Source organism: Myxocyprinus asiaticus, chromosome 19 (assembly GCF_019703515.2).
Source record: "Myxocyprinus asiaticus isolate MX2 ecotype Aquarium Trade chromosome 19, UBuf_Myxa_2, whole genome shotgun sequence".
NCBI classification, from domain to species: domain Eukaryota; kingdom Metazoa; phylum Chordata; class Actinopteri; order Cypriniformes; family Catostomidae; genus Myxocyprinus; species Myxocyprinus asiaticus.
In genome coordinates, this window is record NC_059362.1 from 21,108,721 (window position 1) to 21,123,315 (window position 14,595).

Below are 14,595 nucleotides of genomic sequence, written 5' to 3' on the forward strand. Positions count from 1 at the left end.
TGAGCTGTGTGTTTGTCTCTTTCTGTGTATATAGGACGCCCTTGCATTGTGCTGCTTCCTGTAACAGTGTGCACCTGTGTAAGCTGTTAGTGGAGTCGGGTGCAGCCATTTTTGCCACCACCATCAGTGATGTGGAGACAGCAGCAGACAAATGTGAGGAGATGGAGGAGGGCTACATACAGTGCTCACAGTTCCTCTATGGTGAGAGTGCCCTCTTTCTTTCCTGTATGGGACTCCAGTTTTATTGTTTGTAGGAAAATAATAAAGCTTTTTGGAAGTTGAAGGGATTTACATTTATTATGTTATTATATTATAAATTGAAGTTTATAGTTTCTCTCTCTGTGTGCATGTATAGGTGTGCAAGAGAAGTTGGGTGTAATGAATAAGGGAGTTGTGTACGCTCTGTGGGAGTATGAGGCTCAGAGTCAAGACGAGCTTTCCTTTCATGAGGGTGACGCCATTACCATCCTTCGCAAGAAAGACGATACTGAGACAGAGTGGTGGTGGAGCAAACTCGACGACAAAGAGGGCTATGTGCCACGTAACCTGCTGGGGGTAGGTCCACGCATGGGTTATATCAGTGCTTTTTTTATTGCGTTTTGTGGTGTCACTTTAACCCTTTAAGCTCGGATTTGCCCACTGGCGGTCCAGCAGAGAAAAAAATAATTATCAAAATATTAATAACTACAGTATTGACTAACACAAAATACAGTGCTGTGAAAACGTATTTGCCTCCATCCTGATTTCTTCTGTTTTTGTGTATATCACATACTAAATTGTTTCACAAATTCATAAAACGCTATGTCACATTTTTCAACTGTACTGAGTTTGCAGGTCTGATGACCAAACTGAACAAGTGATTTGAAGTGTCAAATAGCCATGTATCATATGTCCTTGGGAAGCTCTCAAAGAGTAGAATACAACCAGCCTATTTGTTTTACTCACAGACAAAAATATAGTGAGTAATAGCCAAATACATGTTGTAATTCAAATGTAATTTTAGATTTTTTTTTAAAAATGGATCTTAAAATTGTTTTTTTTTTCATTCTACAATTTTAACCTGGTTTTCACCATGAAAATATCCATAGAAGTTGTCATGGTGTTAAGAAACAAAAAACAAATTCATGTCTTTGATATACATGTTTCATGTGAATAGGTGTTGCTTATATGCCACTTTTTTGCTTATAACTTCACGAAAAATAAACAGAACATAAAATATATCGTTAATTAGAGGAGGGGATTCCTGTTAAAACAAGCCCATATGCAACATAATCGGATGTATAGATCATTAGATTATACACACGAAGCACCATGTGCTCGCAGCACGTAATTTGCTATCTGACTAAAAACACGTTAGCTTTCCTGTATCAGATGACTTCATTGGAAATTATGTAGTACGTTGTCCACAGTCATCATACGCTAAACCAATCATATTAGGATTCAGATCGCTGCAACCAGAGGTGGAAGTTATCCAAATATGGGAAGAGAGGATTGTTCACTCTGATTACATATTGCCACCAGGAGATGGCATCAAGTACATGACACAGACTCCATGATGACTCAAATTACACAGAATGGACCTGAATGAGATCTTGTTACCCATGCCTGCATGCTTTGGAGAGAGAGCATACCTTTGCTGATTGTTGTGTAATTAGTTATTATATACAATTATTATGTTTTATTTGTTCGGAGAGGCTTTTTGGACACTAGGATAAATTATTTTTATAATGCTATAACTTTTGATTGCTTTGTCGTATTAACACAAAACTTTACTCAGTTACAGGAGACATGATTGGGAACAAAATAACATTTCGGAGCTACTGTATTTATAGCCAGAGATATATAATGTCAAATCAGAAAAATAGGAAAAAAGTAAATTTTTGGCTAACGTATTTTTGTTTATTCAGCAGTTTCTTAGGCTGAGAGTTTCATAATTTACAATAATATATATAATTAAAAACAGGAAATCTTTAAAAACACCTTCAGAACTTAGGGTATACATGGGTATAAAAGTATACATGACACAATGCCTAATCGAATATTTGAAGGCGAGCATGTTTTCATACAATGCTGAGGCCAATTTTGATCCTATTAACATGTATACATACTGGATGAAGCCGAGCTACATTTTCTATATCTGTTAGTCTGACTTCATAACAATCAGACTGGTACAATTTTAGTCAGGCTAAAGCTTTTATATGATACTTTAAAAAGGCGATTTATTGTTTTAGTCTGACTGAAATTGAACTTTTAAAGTGCATGTAAACATAGTTATAGTAACTGAAAGAACATTAACGCTCTGTGTGCTGTTGCATACTTATTCATTGAGAGATTATATTGTTGTTATATTGAGTTATGCATCTTAGTTATGGTAAATCTGTGCTTGTCTGTTTCTCTGTAGTTGTACCCCAGAATAAAACCACGTCAAAGATCTCTAGCGTAAGCCTCATCTTGGCCACGCCCCTTTCCTGGGTGATTGACTGGACCGATGTCTTGGAGTGTAGAGCCTCAACCCTGTCACCTCTATGTGCCGCTTTGACTATAGAAGGGGTGAAGCTGCTAAACCCTGAACCCACACAATCAACTGCGCTACACACAAACACGCACTCTCTGATGAACACAAATAAGGCCAAACAAGCAGCCTCAGGTTTCTAGGTCTGCCCCCATCTTCTCTGCTTCCAGGCCTCAATGTATCCCCCTCTACTTCTCACCCCAGGTTTCTTGTATCTTGTAAAATGTATCATAGCTGTACATCACACCTTGGGAATCAAAGCACTAATCACTTTGACAAGAGATTTCCTTTGTGTTTGTAAGCTTGAGTTTTTTTTAGTCATGGCTTACACATTATGCTTCGCTGAGAGGGCGAGAGCAGGCAGTCTTTCAGTGCTCATTGTCAGGGAGGGAATTTTTTATGCTATGGACTGAATGAGTGAGAGATGTGGTGTACAAAGGACTTGCTCCAGTGTGTGTGCGTATTAATTTTTTTTAGCTCATCCATAAAAGTTTTTCCTGATTAGAACAAAAATATACATAGTTTGCATAGAACGATTAGTCTGACCTATGCATATGATTGAGTTTGTATGTTTGGAAAGGAATTTACGTATGTTATGAGTGTGATTTTAATTTTCTCACTGCAGTGAGCATCATACAGAAGTGTGGAATGCATTCTGTGTGCAGAAGTTTTAAATGAGAGAGTGTGTGAAGTGTGCAAAGAGAGAGAGAGAGAGATTGTGAGTTGAATAGTGAGAAGACAAGCTGGTGTGTCAAAACCACTGAGAATCATTATAAAATCATTCAGTATTTAGCCTACATGGACTGACACTACACGTTCTTGTCATTTTGTTGTTTAGCTGGACAACAATGGTTTGTTGAACTGCAACCCTTGGGATGAAATCAATACAAAGCTTTTCTCCACTAGCAGTCCATGATCGGGCTTGAAAGCGTATTTACTATATTTTACACTTTTTTAAATGTTATTTTATATTATGCCAGCCCATTCTATTCCACTCCTGTTTCAAGTCATGTGAAATGATTTGTATATTCTGCCAGTGAGGCAGTATAGAGCTTTATTGTGAAGTTTAACCCTGTAAATACTGTGTTGAGGATGAGTGAGGAAACATGCTTGACTCAATGCTGTTAGACTAACTTCCCATGTGGACTTCGGTGAAATACAGCGACTCACATCTTGTGTTCTATACATGTGCACAATAAAAACAAATGACTCCTAGCAAGAAATTATGTTGCCTGTTTATACTCCGATCTGTGTACTTTTCTGTCTTTTTAACTTAAAGTTGCAAGTAAAATTATTCAACCCCTCTGACCAGCAATACATTCTGGTGATGTGAATTAAAACACATCAACTAAAACCTCAGTAAACAGTCCCAGTAAGTTTTTAATACACATTTGAGTGATTTTGAGAACAAAGAGTTCAGTTTACCCAAATTTTAAAATAAAAATAACTAATTCTCTCCACAAATGTCATGTCAAAAATATTCAACCCCCAAAGTCAATCATTTGTGGAGCATCCTTTATCCTTAATAACAGCAAATAAATGTTTCAGGTAAGAGTTCTCAGGATTCGGACACCTCTCTATTAGAATTTTTACACATTTCTCATGAGCAAAAGCTTCCAGCTCATTGACATTCTTTGGTTTCTGTGCTGCCACTGCTTCCTTGAAATCCCAACAAAGGTTTGCAATGGGATTTTAATGATGGACTGAAAGGGCCATTTAAGGACATTCCACGACCTATCCCTGAACCAGATTTGGACAACTTGGATGTATCCTTGGTGTTATTGTCCTGCTGGAAAGTCCAGTGATCACCGAGCTTCAATTTACACTCTGAAGTCATCACATTTTTCTTGCCAAAATGGCCTGATACCTGAAAGAATCCATGGTGTCAGTCACATAGTCAGGATAGCCATTTCCTGCAGCCGCAAAACACCCCATAACAGGACTGACCCACCTCCATGCTTGACTGTGGGGATGGTGTCGTTCTTGTCATCACCTTGTCATCTTACTCCAGACATACTGCTGACCCATGGGTCTAAAACTCATTTTCAGTTTAGTGTCATACATCTATAAAACCTTCTTCCAGGACTCCACAGGTCTTTCCTAATTACTTCTTGAATATTCAAGTCAACATTTCACTTGGTGAAGTTTTGCTTTCTTCCACACCCCAAGAAGGTTGCTGTTGTACCATATTTTAAAAAATGTATGAATGGTGCTGCCAACTTTGTCTATTGGAAATTGAAGTGCCTTAGAATTGTACTTTTAGCCATGACCTTTCTTGTGTAATGAAATAATCTCCTCTATTAGCTTTTGAGACAGCTTATTTTTAATTGCATTTTTTTGCATAGAAATACATTTTTGCTTACAATGCTAATTTAAATTTTAAAACTTAAAAAACTGCCATTGCAGATTGATGACTTTTTTCAAAATTGACTGATTTTGTTTTAAAACAATTACTTGTGTAGCCTTACATATTTAAGAAACAGCTACATGCAATAGGGGTTGAATGATTATGACATGGCTGTATTTTTATAAAATCCTTTTATTTAGAAATATTAGGTTATATATTCACACTATGACTTTGAATGTGTCACTCAACTGATATAGATGTAAAGTTTAAAAATTCTGGGTCATCAGAAAAGCTTATCTTTGTAAATCCTTACTGTCTTGGGGGGTTGAATAATTTCAATTGCAACTGTATATTTGAACTATTTACAGGGATAGTTTACCCAAAAATGCACAAAGAATGTGCATTGCCAAAAACAAGGAAGAAATTGAAGACTTAAAGTAAAAAATGACTCATTGATATGCTTCTCACCCACATTTATCATGTCACTTCTGTTCTGAAGATACAGATTTAACCACTGGAATCGTATTTATTTTATGCTGCCTTTATGTGCTTTATGGACTTTCAAAGTTCTGGCCACCATTCAGTTGCATTGTATGGACCTGAGATATTCTTCTAAAAAACTTTGTGTACAGCAGAAGAAAGTCATACACATCTGGGATTAGGTGTGGTATTGTGTGAAAACTCTGAAACTCCCTTTAAAATAATTATTGCAATCTATTTAAATGTTGCATTTCAAATTTTTTTTTTTTTTTTTTTTTTGTGGAAATCTTGTTCAAAACAAAATTAAGGAGTTTAATAGTCATTAGGCACATTAAGGTCTTCGGCAGGTATTTATTGAATCTTCCCATTTAAAAAAAATTGTATGACTTGAAATAGTTAAGAATACACCTTAAATAATAAGGAAGTAATACCTTTAAAATGTTTAAAGTGTAAACATTACACCTATAAATGAAATGTACCATTATGCAGAGTCCAGGCTGCTCACAGATATTATAAAATGAAATAGGATGTAATTGTGATCCTTGAACCTGTCTCTGATTTGCATTTAGGACAAAGATTCAGTTTACAGCATGACATAGACCTATAAATTTAGTATTTCTCATGATTAGAAAGATCGGTTCTCTGTAATGGTTTAGACTTGCTTGAATCCAGTTTAATTTCTAGTCCATTTTCACTCTCCTTTTTTTTTTTCCTCAGTCAAAATGATTGAAAAGATTTTCTCATTGTTAGGCACAATTGGTCTAAATAATCTGTAAAATAATAATAATAATAACCCATATTATTTTTCTGTATAATCCCATACAGGGTCGGGGAGTAATGGAATACATGTAACGGGATTACGTATTTAAAATACAAAATATAAGTAACTGTATTCCACTATAGTTACAATTTAAATCATTGGTAATTAGAATACAGTTACATTCAAAAAATATTTTGATTACTGAAGAGATTACTTTGCTTTTTATTGTCATTTGTTTCATGATATATTTAGTCTAATCAGTTGGAAACATTTATATATAATGTGATCTGAGGAGCGTTTGAACAGTGGTGAAATGCTTTCTTACATTCATACAAGCAGATAGAGAAGTACGTTTGAAGTCAGTTTGGAGCAGCAGATATAGAAATAAACCTTGTGTAAATTGTCATATGAACATTTAGTTTTATGCTAAGCTAAAATGCTATTTCTAGCCATTTTACATTCATCATATTTTTTATCAAGAAAATTCATGTTAGATCATATTTCTTTCTCTCTAGTAAGACCTTTGATATTATGGCAAAAATCTTATTCTTGATAATTTTTGTATTGTTTTCCTGTAAAAATATCTAAAATTCCTTAAAACAAGATCAATTTGATTTATCTTGTTTTAGAAACAACACTGCATAAGATATATAGGTTTTTCAGAGAATGTATTTTTAACGTGTATTTTGTCTTACTGTACTGGCAGAGTTTTTATAGTCAAAACAAGTTAAAAAATCTACCAGTGCTGAAGAAGTAATCCAAAGTATTTAGAATACGTTACTGACCTTGAGTAATCTAACAGAATACATTACAAATTACATTTTACAGCATGTATTCTGTAATCTGTAGTGGAATACATTTCAAAAGTAACCCTCACAACCATGTATATATGTAGATTATTATGTTTAATTGAATAGATTGTTTTGATAGTGTATGGAGGACATATGTAATAAAATAAATACACATGCGCATAAAAATATTAAATTAGTTAAATGTGTGAGGATATACAAATAAGTAAATGCATCCATTAATGCAAAAATAAGAATATAAAACATAAATGGTTTGGGTAATGCTACATTTTTAAAGGAAATGCAAAATTAAAGTTGATTTTTAATTCTATATTTCTTTAATCATTCTTTTCTGTACCCCCCCCTCCCAGGAGGATATTATTCAAACAACAGGAAGCAGAATTTTTTATTTACATGATTGGTTGATCATTGCAGAAGTACTTCGCTTGACTAAGACATTGATACTGACATTGCCCAGTTTTCACAATCAATTAATAAAAGTGGAGCAAAGCATCTCGCTCTTACGATTCTCTAAACGATTTGCAACTCTGCTACTGACCTTCTCCCCGCCATGATGAAACTGCAAACTCCGTTACACTTGAGTATCTACGACTGTTTAGTGGGTATGCATGATTAGATATATACAAATGTAGAATTAAGTTAACTTTCAACTTTGCATTTCCCTAAAATTAAGGAATTTCTCCCCGGTTTTCGTAAAATTATTTCCATTTCAAATTAGGATTATCAAAATGTAAAAGCAAATGGGATAAGCGAGAGTAAAGGAACTCTAGATGTAGAACCCATCATGACCACAAGGGGGAAGAATAAGACCAAGTATAAGATCTTGACCGCACTGTCCTTAAAGCAACTGCTGATATTCAGCACAAAAAGCCCCGACTTACCCAAAAAGAGCTAAAAGGGCTGCTAAAAGGGCTTCTAAATGGATCAAAGTCCATTTAGTTTCTTGGCTGGTGACAAGCATACCGTTTACTGATTTGACATTGTTCCCTTTTTATAAGGTCAAAGAGGATTTATAGCTGTATAATTCAGTATGTTTAGGCACCCCAATTTATACTCAAGACACTGCACAAAACCCCTAGCATTTTGTGAGAGCCAGTCCATGTCATAAAACTTGCTTCAAATCAAACTAATTGTGTGAACAAGCCCCCACTAACAGCTACAATGCAACACCTGATTAACAAAGTTTCAGTTTTTGCCAACTAGATGCATGGGGGGAAAAAAACTACATTAAAGAACTTTAGGCAAGCAAAAACATGCACACAGGAACTTCCATGGGGCAAAGAGACTTTATTTCAGGTGTTAAGATCCATCTTCAACATTGCAGGATGTTTGAGATACAAAATCCTTCACACTGATGGAAGACTCGTCTAACTTTAGTGCCACTACCGTTTGGGTGGAGTGTATTCCTTGATGTAGTTAAGATTATTGGTACTGGAGGAAGGGGAGTACTGGTGGAGGCAGGGAAGGAGTTAAGTTAGGAGTCATGAAGCGTTCACTTCTGCTCAGGCATAAGATCGTCAATGGACTGGCCTGCCTCCAGACATTTCTCCATATCTACAAGCAGCTTAACTCCATCCACCACCATCTGAACCAACTCAACCTCAGAGAAGCCTAGACGATCTGCATTGGAGATGTCAAAGACACCACCTACTGCAGCAGTGTCTACTCCACCTGGAGAAAGAGAGCAAGGTTAATAATGGAGTTCATGACTCATGTCCAATAAGTACATTAAAAGCTTGAGGTTCAGATGCTGATTCACAGATAAAAATAAACCTACCTGTTCCACGCTTTTGGAGCCTCAATCGTTTGAGGATCTCACCAAACTTCTCGTGCTTGCTGAGGTTGGGAAGTTTGACATGAACACCGCCACGCAACCCTGTGCCTAGGTTGGAGGGGCAAGTTAGAACATAGCCCAAGTGCTCATTCCACATGAACTCATGGCCCTTCTCTTTAAACAAAGCCTCAATCTGGAAGACAAAAGCATTAGGATTTAAAATGCAATAACACTGGAGCCACTGATAGTTCAGAATTTAGTGTTGAGTTTCAACAAAACCAACCTTTGTGAGGCCCGTGCAGAAGCGATTGAAGACTTCCTTCATGTTGCCACCCTTCTGCATGGAGATGACACGAAGATGGTCTTCCTCGTTCACCCAGACCAGGAATGTCTTATTGTCATTATGCCTTAAAAGCATTATTTAAAAAAAAAAAAAAAAAAATTATACCAACACTACTATTTTTGCAAGTTCCACATTACATGGTCAAACTTCACACACAAATGGATCCATTTTATATTAGTCACTTAACAACGTTAAAGGGATCGTTCACCCAAAAATTTAAATTCTCATTCACTCAACCCTCATGCCTTCCCAGATGTGTAGGACTTTTTGCTTAACACAAAGATTATTAAAAAAGGAATATCTCAGCTCTGTAGGTCCATACAATGCAAATGAATGGTGACCAAAACTTTGAAGGTCCAATAAGCACATAAAGACAGCATAAAAGTAATCCATATAGTCCAGTGGTTTAATCAATGTTTAAGCAATCCTTTCGGTTTTGAGTGAGAACGGACCAAAATGTAACTCCTTTTTCACTATATATCTTGCCATTGCCGTCTCTAGGCACAATCATGATTTCAAGCTAGATTACACTTCCTAGTGCATGATGCTGGCGCGGAGCTCTAGAAGTGTAATTGAGCTTGAAATCATGATCGCCAAGGGGGCTGCTGATGTTAAGATTTATTGTGGGGAAAAGTGCTATATTTTGGTCTGTTCTCACCAAAAATTGATTAGAAAACTTCTGAAGACATGGATTAAACCACTGGAGTGTTAAGGATTACTTTCATGCTGCCCTCGTGCTTTTGGAGCTTTAAAAGTTCTGGCCACCTTTCACTTGCATTGTGAACACCTACAGAGCTGAGATCCTCCTTTAAAAATGAGTTTGTTTTTTGCAGAAGTCAGTCATAAACATCTGGGATGGCATGAGAAAAATTTAGAAATTTGGGTGAACTATACCTTTATTACACCCAAAGAAATCCATTTTATATAGTCGAAGTTTTAACACACCCAAATTGATCCAATATTCCCTTTTAATAAAAGAGAGGAGATCAGCCCAACAGCTCACTCACCAGATCCCTCTGGCATCTGGCCAATCACGAGCCATCCCAGAAGCCAGCAACAGTGGAGATACAGGCTTATCAAACAGGAAGTGGTCATCAATCAGCTGCTGCTGCTCCTCCTCAGTCATGTCCTTGAGGGCATAGTATGTTCCTTTAAGGTCACCATCAAGAGCTCCCAAAGCTGCAAGACACAAAGAACAGACTTAACACAAAGCAACTTAATGACTACACTACACCAGGTCATACTGTACAAGACATCAAAACATAACTGTATCACTGCAGAATGGAGGCTTGGATCCCTGATCATATTCTTTTCATTATCTTGCATGGATCAGTTGTGAACCATGTGCATTCTTTGCAAACAAATCAGTAGATTAGCTCACCCTCAACAGACAAGCTTTCAATACCACGTCTCTCTCCACGGCTGCAGTGGGGAGGGAGGCAGAAGCCGCGGATGCTCCTGCCAGTTCGCACTCTGGAGCTCAGAACGTAGTTGGGGTCAAGGTCATCTCCGCCCTATTAAAACATTAGCAATTAACAGCAGACTACCTAAATGTTGATGCCAATTAGATATGACACACAGAAAGGTACCATGTACCTGGAGGTTGTCTGGGTTCAGGTCAGTCTTGTGTTTGTCTGTGGGTTTATATCCACCATGGCGGTCCTCAATAACAGGGTCAAGAAGTTCTTTGAACACTTCATATGTCTCTTCATCTCCAGCAACACAGCCCACTGTCATGATGAAGGGGTGCCCTGGAATACAAAAGACAAGTATACATGACTACTTCTTGGCATAAATCTCCAAATTTCACAACCACAAATTTTTGGGTCTGGCATTGTTTTGGGGATTACTCAATGCAAGGAGATTACCAATGGCAACATCTTAATATACCCAGATATCATGTTAATCGCATGGTTGGTCAACCAGCAATCATGAGATTCATCCGGACACAAAGCGCCCTTTGTTTTGCTTTACAAAATATAAAAAACTGTAGACTGCTATTGCCTCCTCCTCTTAAAACTCAAATCTGAAGGGTTTCCACACATTGAGCCAAATGTGCAAAATAAGCCTTTATTAAAGTGCATGGAACGCACCAACCACCAGAATTACAGTAGCAGGCATGAGCAAGCAGCACTGCGCCAAGCAAAGCTCACGTAAATCACGCTTGTACAGTAGAGGCTACTGGCGGTTCATTTTGGATGCAAATCAGGCTAAAGAATGATTACAATCAAGAGCGATCACAGTCAGTGTGTCCACCACAACAGAGTGCCAAAATGCACTTGAACTTGCTTAAGAGTTCACCCAAAAATGAAAATTGCCCTCATCCCATCCCAGATCAGTAGGACTTTCTTCTGCAGAACATAAATGAAGATTCCGAAAAATCTCTTGACTCTGCGGGTCCATACAATGCAAGTGAAAGGTAGCCAGAACTTTGAAGCTCCAAAAATCACATAAAGGCAACATAAGTTATCCATAAGACTCCAGTGGTTTGATACTTTCTTTTTGTGTGTGTGAGTGTGTGTGTGTGTGTGAAAACAGACCAAAATGTAACTCCTTTTTCACTATAAAAAGTAAAAAAACGAAGTCTCCTTGGTGATCATGATTTCAAGCTCTATTACACATCCTAATGCCATCTAGCGCTCTGCACACATCAAGCACTAGGAAGCGTAATCAAGCTTGAAATCATGATCGTGCCTAGAGACTACAATGACAAGATGTACAGTGAAAAAAAAAATAAAGAGATTACATTTTGGACTATTCTCACCCAAAACTGATTAGATTACTCCAGAAAACATGGATTAAGCCACTGGAGTCATATGGATTACTTTATGCTGCCTTTATGTGCTTTTTGTACCATCAATGTTTTGGTCGCTATTCACTTGCATTGTATGGACCTACAGAGCAGAGATATTCTTCTAAAAATCTTCGTTTGTGTTCAGCAGAAGGAAGTCACACATCTGGGATGGCAGGAGAGTGAGTTAATGATGATAATTTATTTTTGGGTGCACCATTCCTTTAATATATTTGAGCACAGGGGCAGATTGTCTTTTTTTATTTTTTAAAAATTACCTGGGTTATCAACCCCGGTTTGAATGACGTCATCCAGGGTAAATCCACTGGACGTTTGCTTGTCCCGAAGATTGCCATACATCTCCAGAGTCAGCACCTTCGCCATGTGGTTGTTGTGCTGGCTGAGGTCGGGATACTCCTGTTCCGCGGAGTAGTTCATCTTCAGCAGATTGTGAGTGTTACCGAAAGGCATGATTGCGTTTACCTAGTGGAAAAATTATAAACAAGGCCATGTTAAATGAGAATTCATCCCAATCAGTTTCAGATTCAAGGACAAAGCCAGCCCTTCAGCTGCATTAATTATGACGTAACGGTATTAAAGCGCTTTTTCTGCAACAAACATTCAGAGGAATGCATGTTTAGCATTTATAATAACTTTACTTCGACATTAACTACAATAAACGGACAGGGTATGAAGACAAATGTCCTCGAGAAGTCGATACTCGTCGTCAGAGGTCACGCAGGCTGTAAATATGATGGAATGTCTCGTGCGCGTTCAATAAATGACGCTTCATTATAAAAAGCGTTCAAATGCCTGCAGAGTTTGCATGTTATGTAACGCTTTATGTGCATTACAAAAGTTAGCCTATTGGATGAGAATAATGTATTGTTCTTTGTAGCATTCAAATGCGTAATGCGCAGTACTATAAAACCATATCCGAAGACCTTGTAGGTGAATGAGGCTGATTACAAGGTCGTTTGTTGATGTTTGGGACAAAAACACCTTGTCATACACGTATCCGCGTCTTTTCGGCCAATGGCCATCAATATTGGGTTCAATGTTTAAATAATTCAGATAAATTTGGATACATATAGTTGGCATTTACTGCGCATTGCCCAATGTTTGCAAAGCTTAAATACCCGATGGAGTATGAATATTAATGCGTTCCTCTTACGTATTAGATAGTCAATTAAATTTACAGATTATAATGGATTTTCCAGCGTCTTGACGTGTGATATTTTTTCGAATAAAAATAAAAGTAAACGCTCGTTTTACTCATTTCTAATACAAATGCGATTAAAAATCCTACCTTGCACAGTCTTTCTTTGGGGAAATTGGAATTAATCCTTTCTAAAGGCCACCAGAACCCACACAAAGACTGATGATGGTGTCCAGATATAAGCAGCTTTGTGAGGTTTTTATATACCGCCTGAGCTCGTTTCTGATTGGACGCTATTTGAGTCCATTCATTCTATTGGAAAGGGAGTCGCATCACTTCCACAACATCAAGTTTTTGCTCTCAGTGATTACATGATGTTTTTCCTTGACGGCTGTCCTTATGACCACAAAATGGAACAATGTGGAATTCGATTCACATGCCTGTAAAGTTTCTCTGTCTGTCTGTTCATGTTGGTTCATTTAGCTCTTATTGTATTACTATAAAATCAGCATCATTTGTTTGACCATCAGTTTGGTGTGCCATTTAAAAGTGCATCCATTTAAGTGGTTAATTTGAGTACTTTTTATATTACCAGACCATGTCTGCTTTTAGATTGCTCTGTGAAACAGAAAATTCCTTATGCAAGTGCTTCTTAAACCGCTACACTTGTTAGACTTCACATTTCCAAATTAATAATGCATTTTCCATTATCTGTATTCAGTTGAACAAAGATAATGCTTTAGTCTCAAAGCAAAGTCTGTTTCTTCAGTTTTCAATGTAACTCAACCCTCAATCAAATCTTTTAGTAACTTAATACTCTGTTCCCTTCTGTGTGATTATTATTATTTTTTTTATTCACTACGACCTTTTGTTCCCTGGCAAGAATAATAATAATAAGGCCTTCTGGGACTTTTGTGATCTCATAAAGTCTTGTTTCTCAAATTATGCCACTCTTACAGTATCTCTGCCACTTCACTTGCTTATTGAGTGTTATACTCTTGAATATTACTAAAGGCCATTTGTGGTGCAAACAAGCTTTTAAGGCAAGTGCGTGTAGTGGTACAAATGGTTTTATAAATAACAAATATATGTTTCCTATAGTTATAGTAATGCCCATAAATGAAAATTACTTCATTATTTAGTCACCCTCATGTTCTTCCAAACCCATATGACTTCAGTGGAACACAAAAGGAGATGTTAGCAGCCCCCGTCACCATTCACTTTCATCAGATGGAAAACAGATGCAGTGAAAGTGAATGGTGACTGAGTCTAACACACTTCCTCACATCTCCTTTTGTGTTCCATGGACAACATAAAGTAATTCAGGTTTGGATCAATACAAGGTTGTGTAAATGATGACAGAATTTTATTTCGGAGTGACTATTTGCACCCTTGTGTAAATAACACCCGCCACACAGCTTGGCTATTTGCACCCCAATAGTCTATTGGAAACATCGTTGTAAGTGTCGCTTCAGTGGCGTGGGGCGTAACACTGGAGCAACTTTTGACCTGGATTCGATTCCGTGTCTATCGCTCTTTTTTTTCCATGCTTTTTCCTGTCTCCTCTCTTAATATTTTATTTAAACACTACTTACAATAATACATAAGAATGAATATAAA

The 14,595-nt window shown here is 37.2% G+C and overlaps 2 protein-coding genes across 9 annotated transcripts in view; one reads left to right on the forward strand and one right to left on the reverse strand.

Annotated features, from left to right (window-relative positions):
* The window catches only part of LOC127409782 (apoptosis-stimulating of p53 protein 1-like), a 110,024-nt gene extending 106,276 nt beyond the window's left edge, over positions 1 to 3,748 (forward strand). For all 8 annotated transcript variants that reach the window (XM_051644601.1, XM_051644597.1, XM_051644595.1 and 5 more), the window contains 3 exons: positions 35 to 201; positions 356 to 555; positions 2,402 to 3,748. In XM_051644601.1, coding sequence (XP_051500561.1) covers positions 35 to 201; positions 356 to 555; positions 2,402 to 2,443 — 409 coding nt within the window. In that variant the 3' untranslated portion in view covers positions 2,444 to 3,748. The remainder of the gene's footprint in view (positions 1 to 34; positions 202 to 355; positions 556 to 2,401) is intronic.
* Positions 3,749 to 8,175: 4,427 nt separating this feature from the next.
* LOC127409806 (creatine kinase B-type) lies at positions 8,176 to 13,238 on the reverse strand. The gene is made up of 8 exons (XM_051644639.1): positions 13,126 to 13,238; positions 12,095 to 12,299; positions 10,622 to 10,776; positions 10,407 to 10,539; positions 10,033 to 10,204; positions 8,966 to 9,089; positions 8,686 to 8,875; positions 8,176 to 8,579 (listed from the first exon to the last, which is right to left on the reverse strand). The coding sequence occupies exons 2-8, from the start codon at positions 12,285 to 12,287 to the stop codon at positions 8,401 to 8,403; spliced, it is 1,146 nt and encodes a 381-aa protein (XP_051500599.1). The 5' UTR covers positions 12,288 to 12,299; positions 13,126 to 13,238; the 3' UTR covers positions 8,176 to 8,400.
* Between the last annotated feature and the right edge of the window lie 1,357 nt (positions 13,239 to 14,595).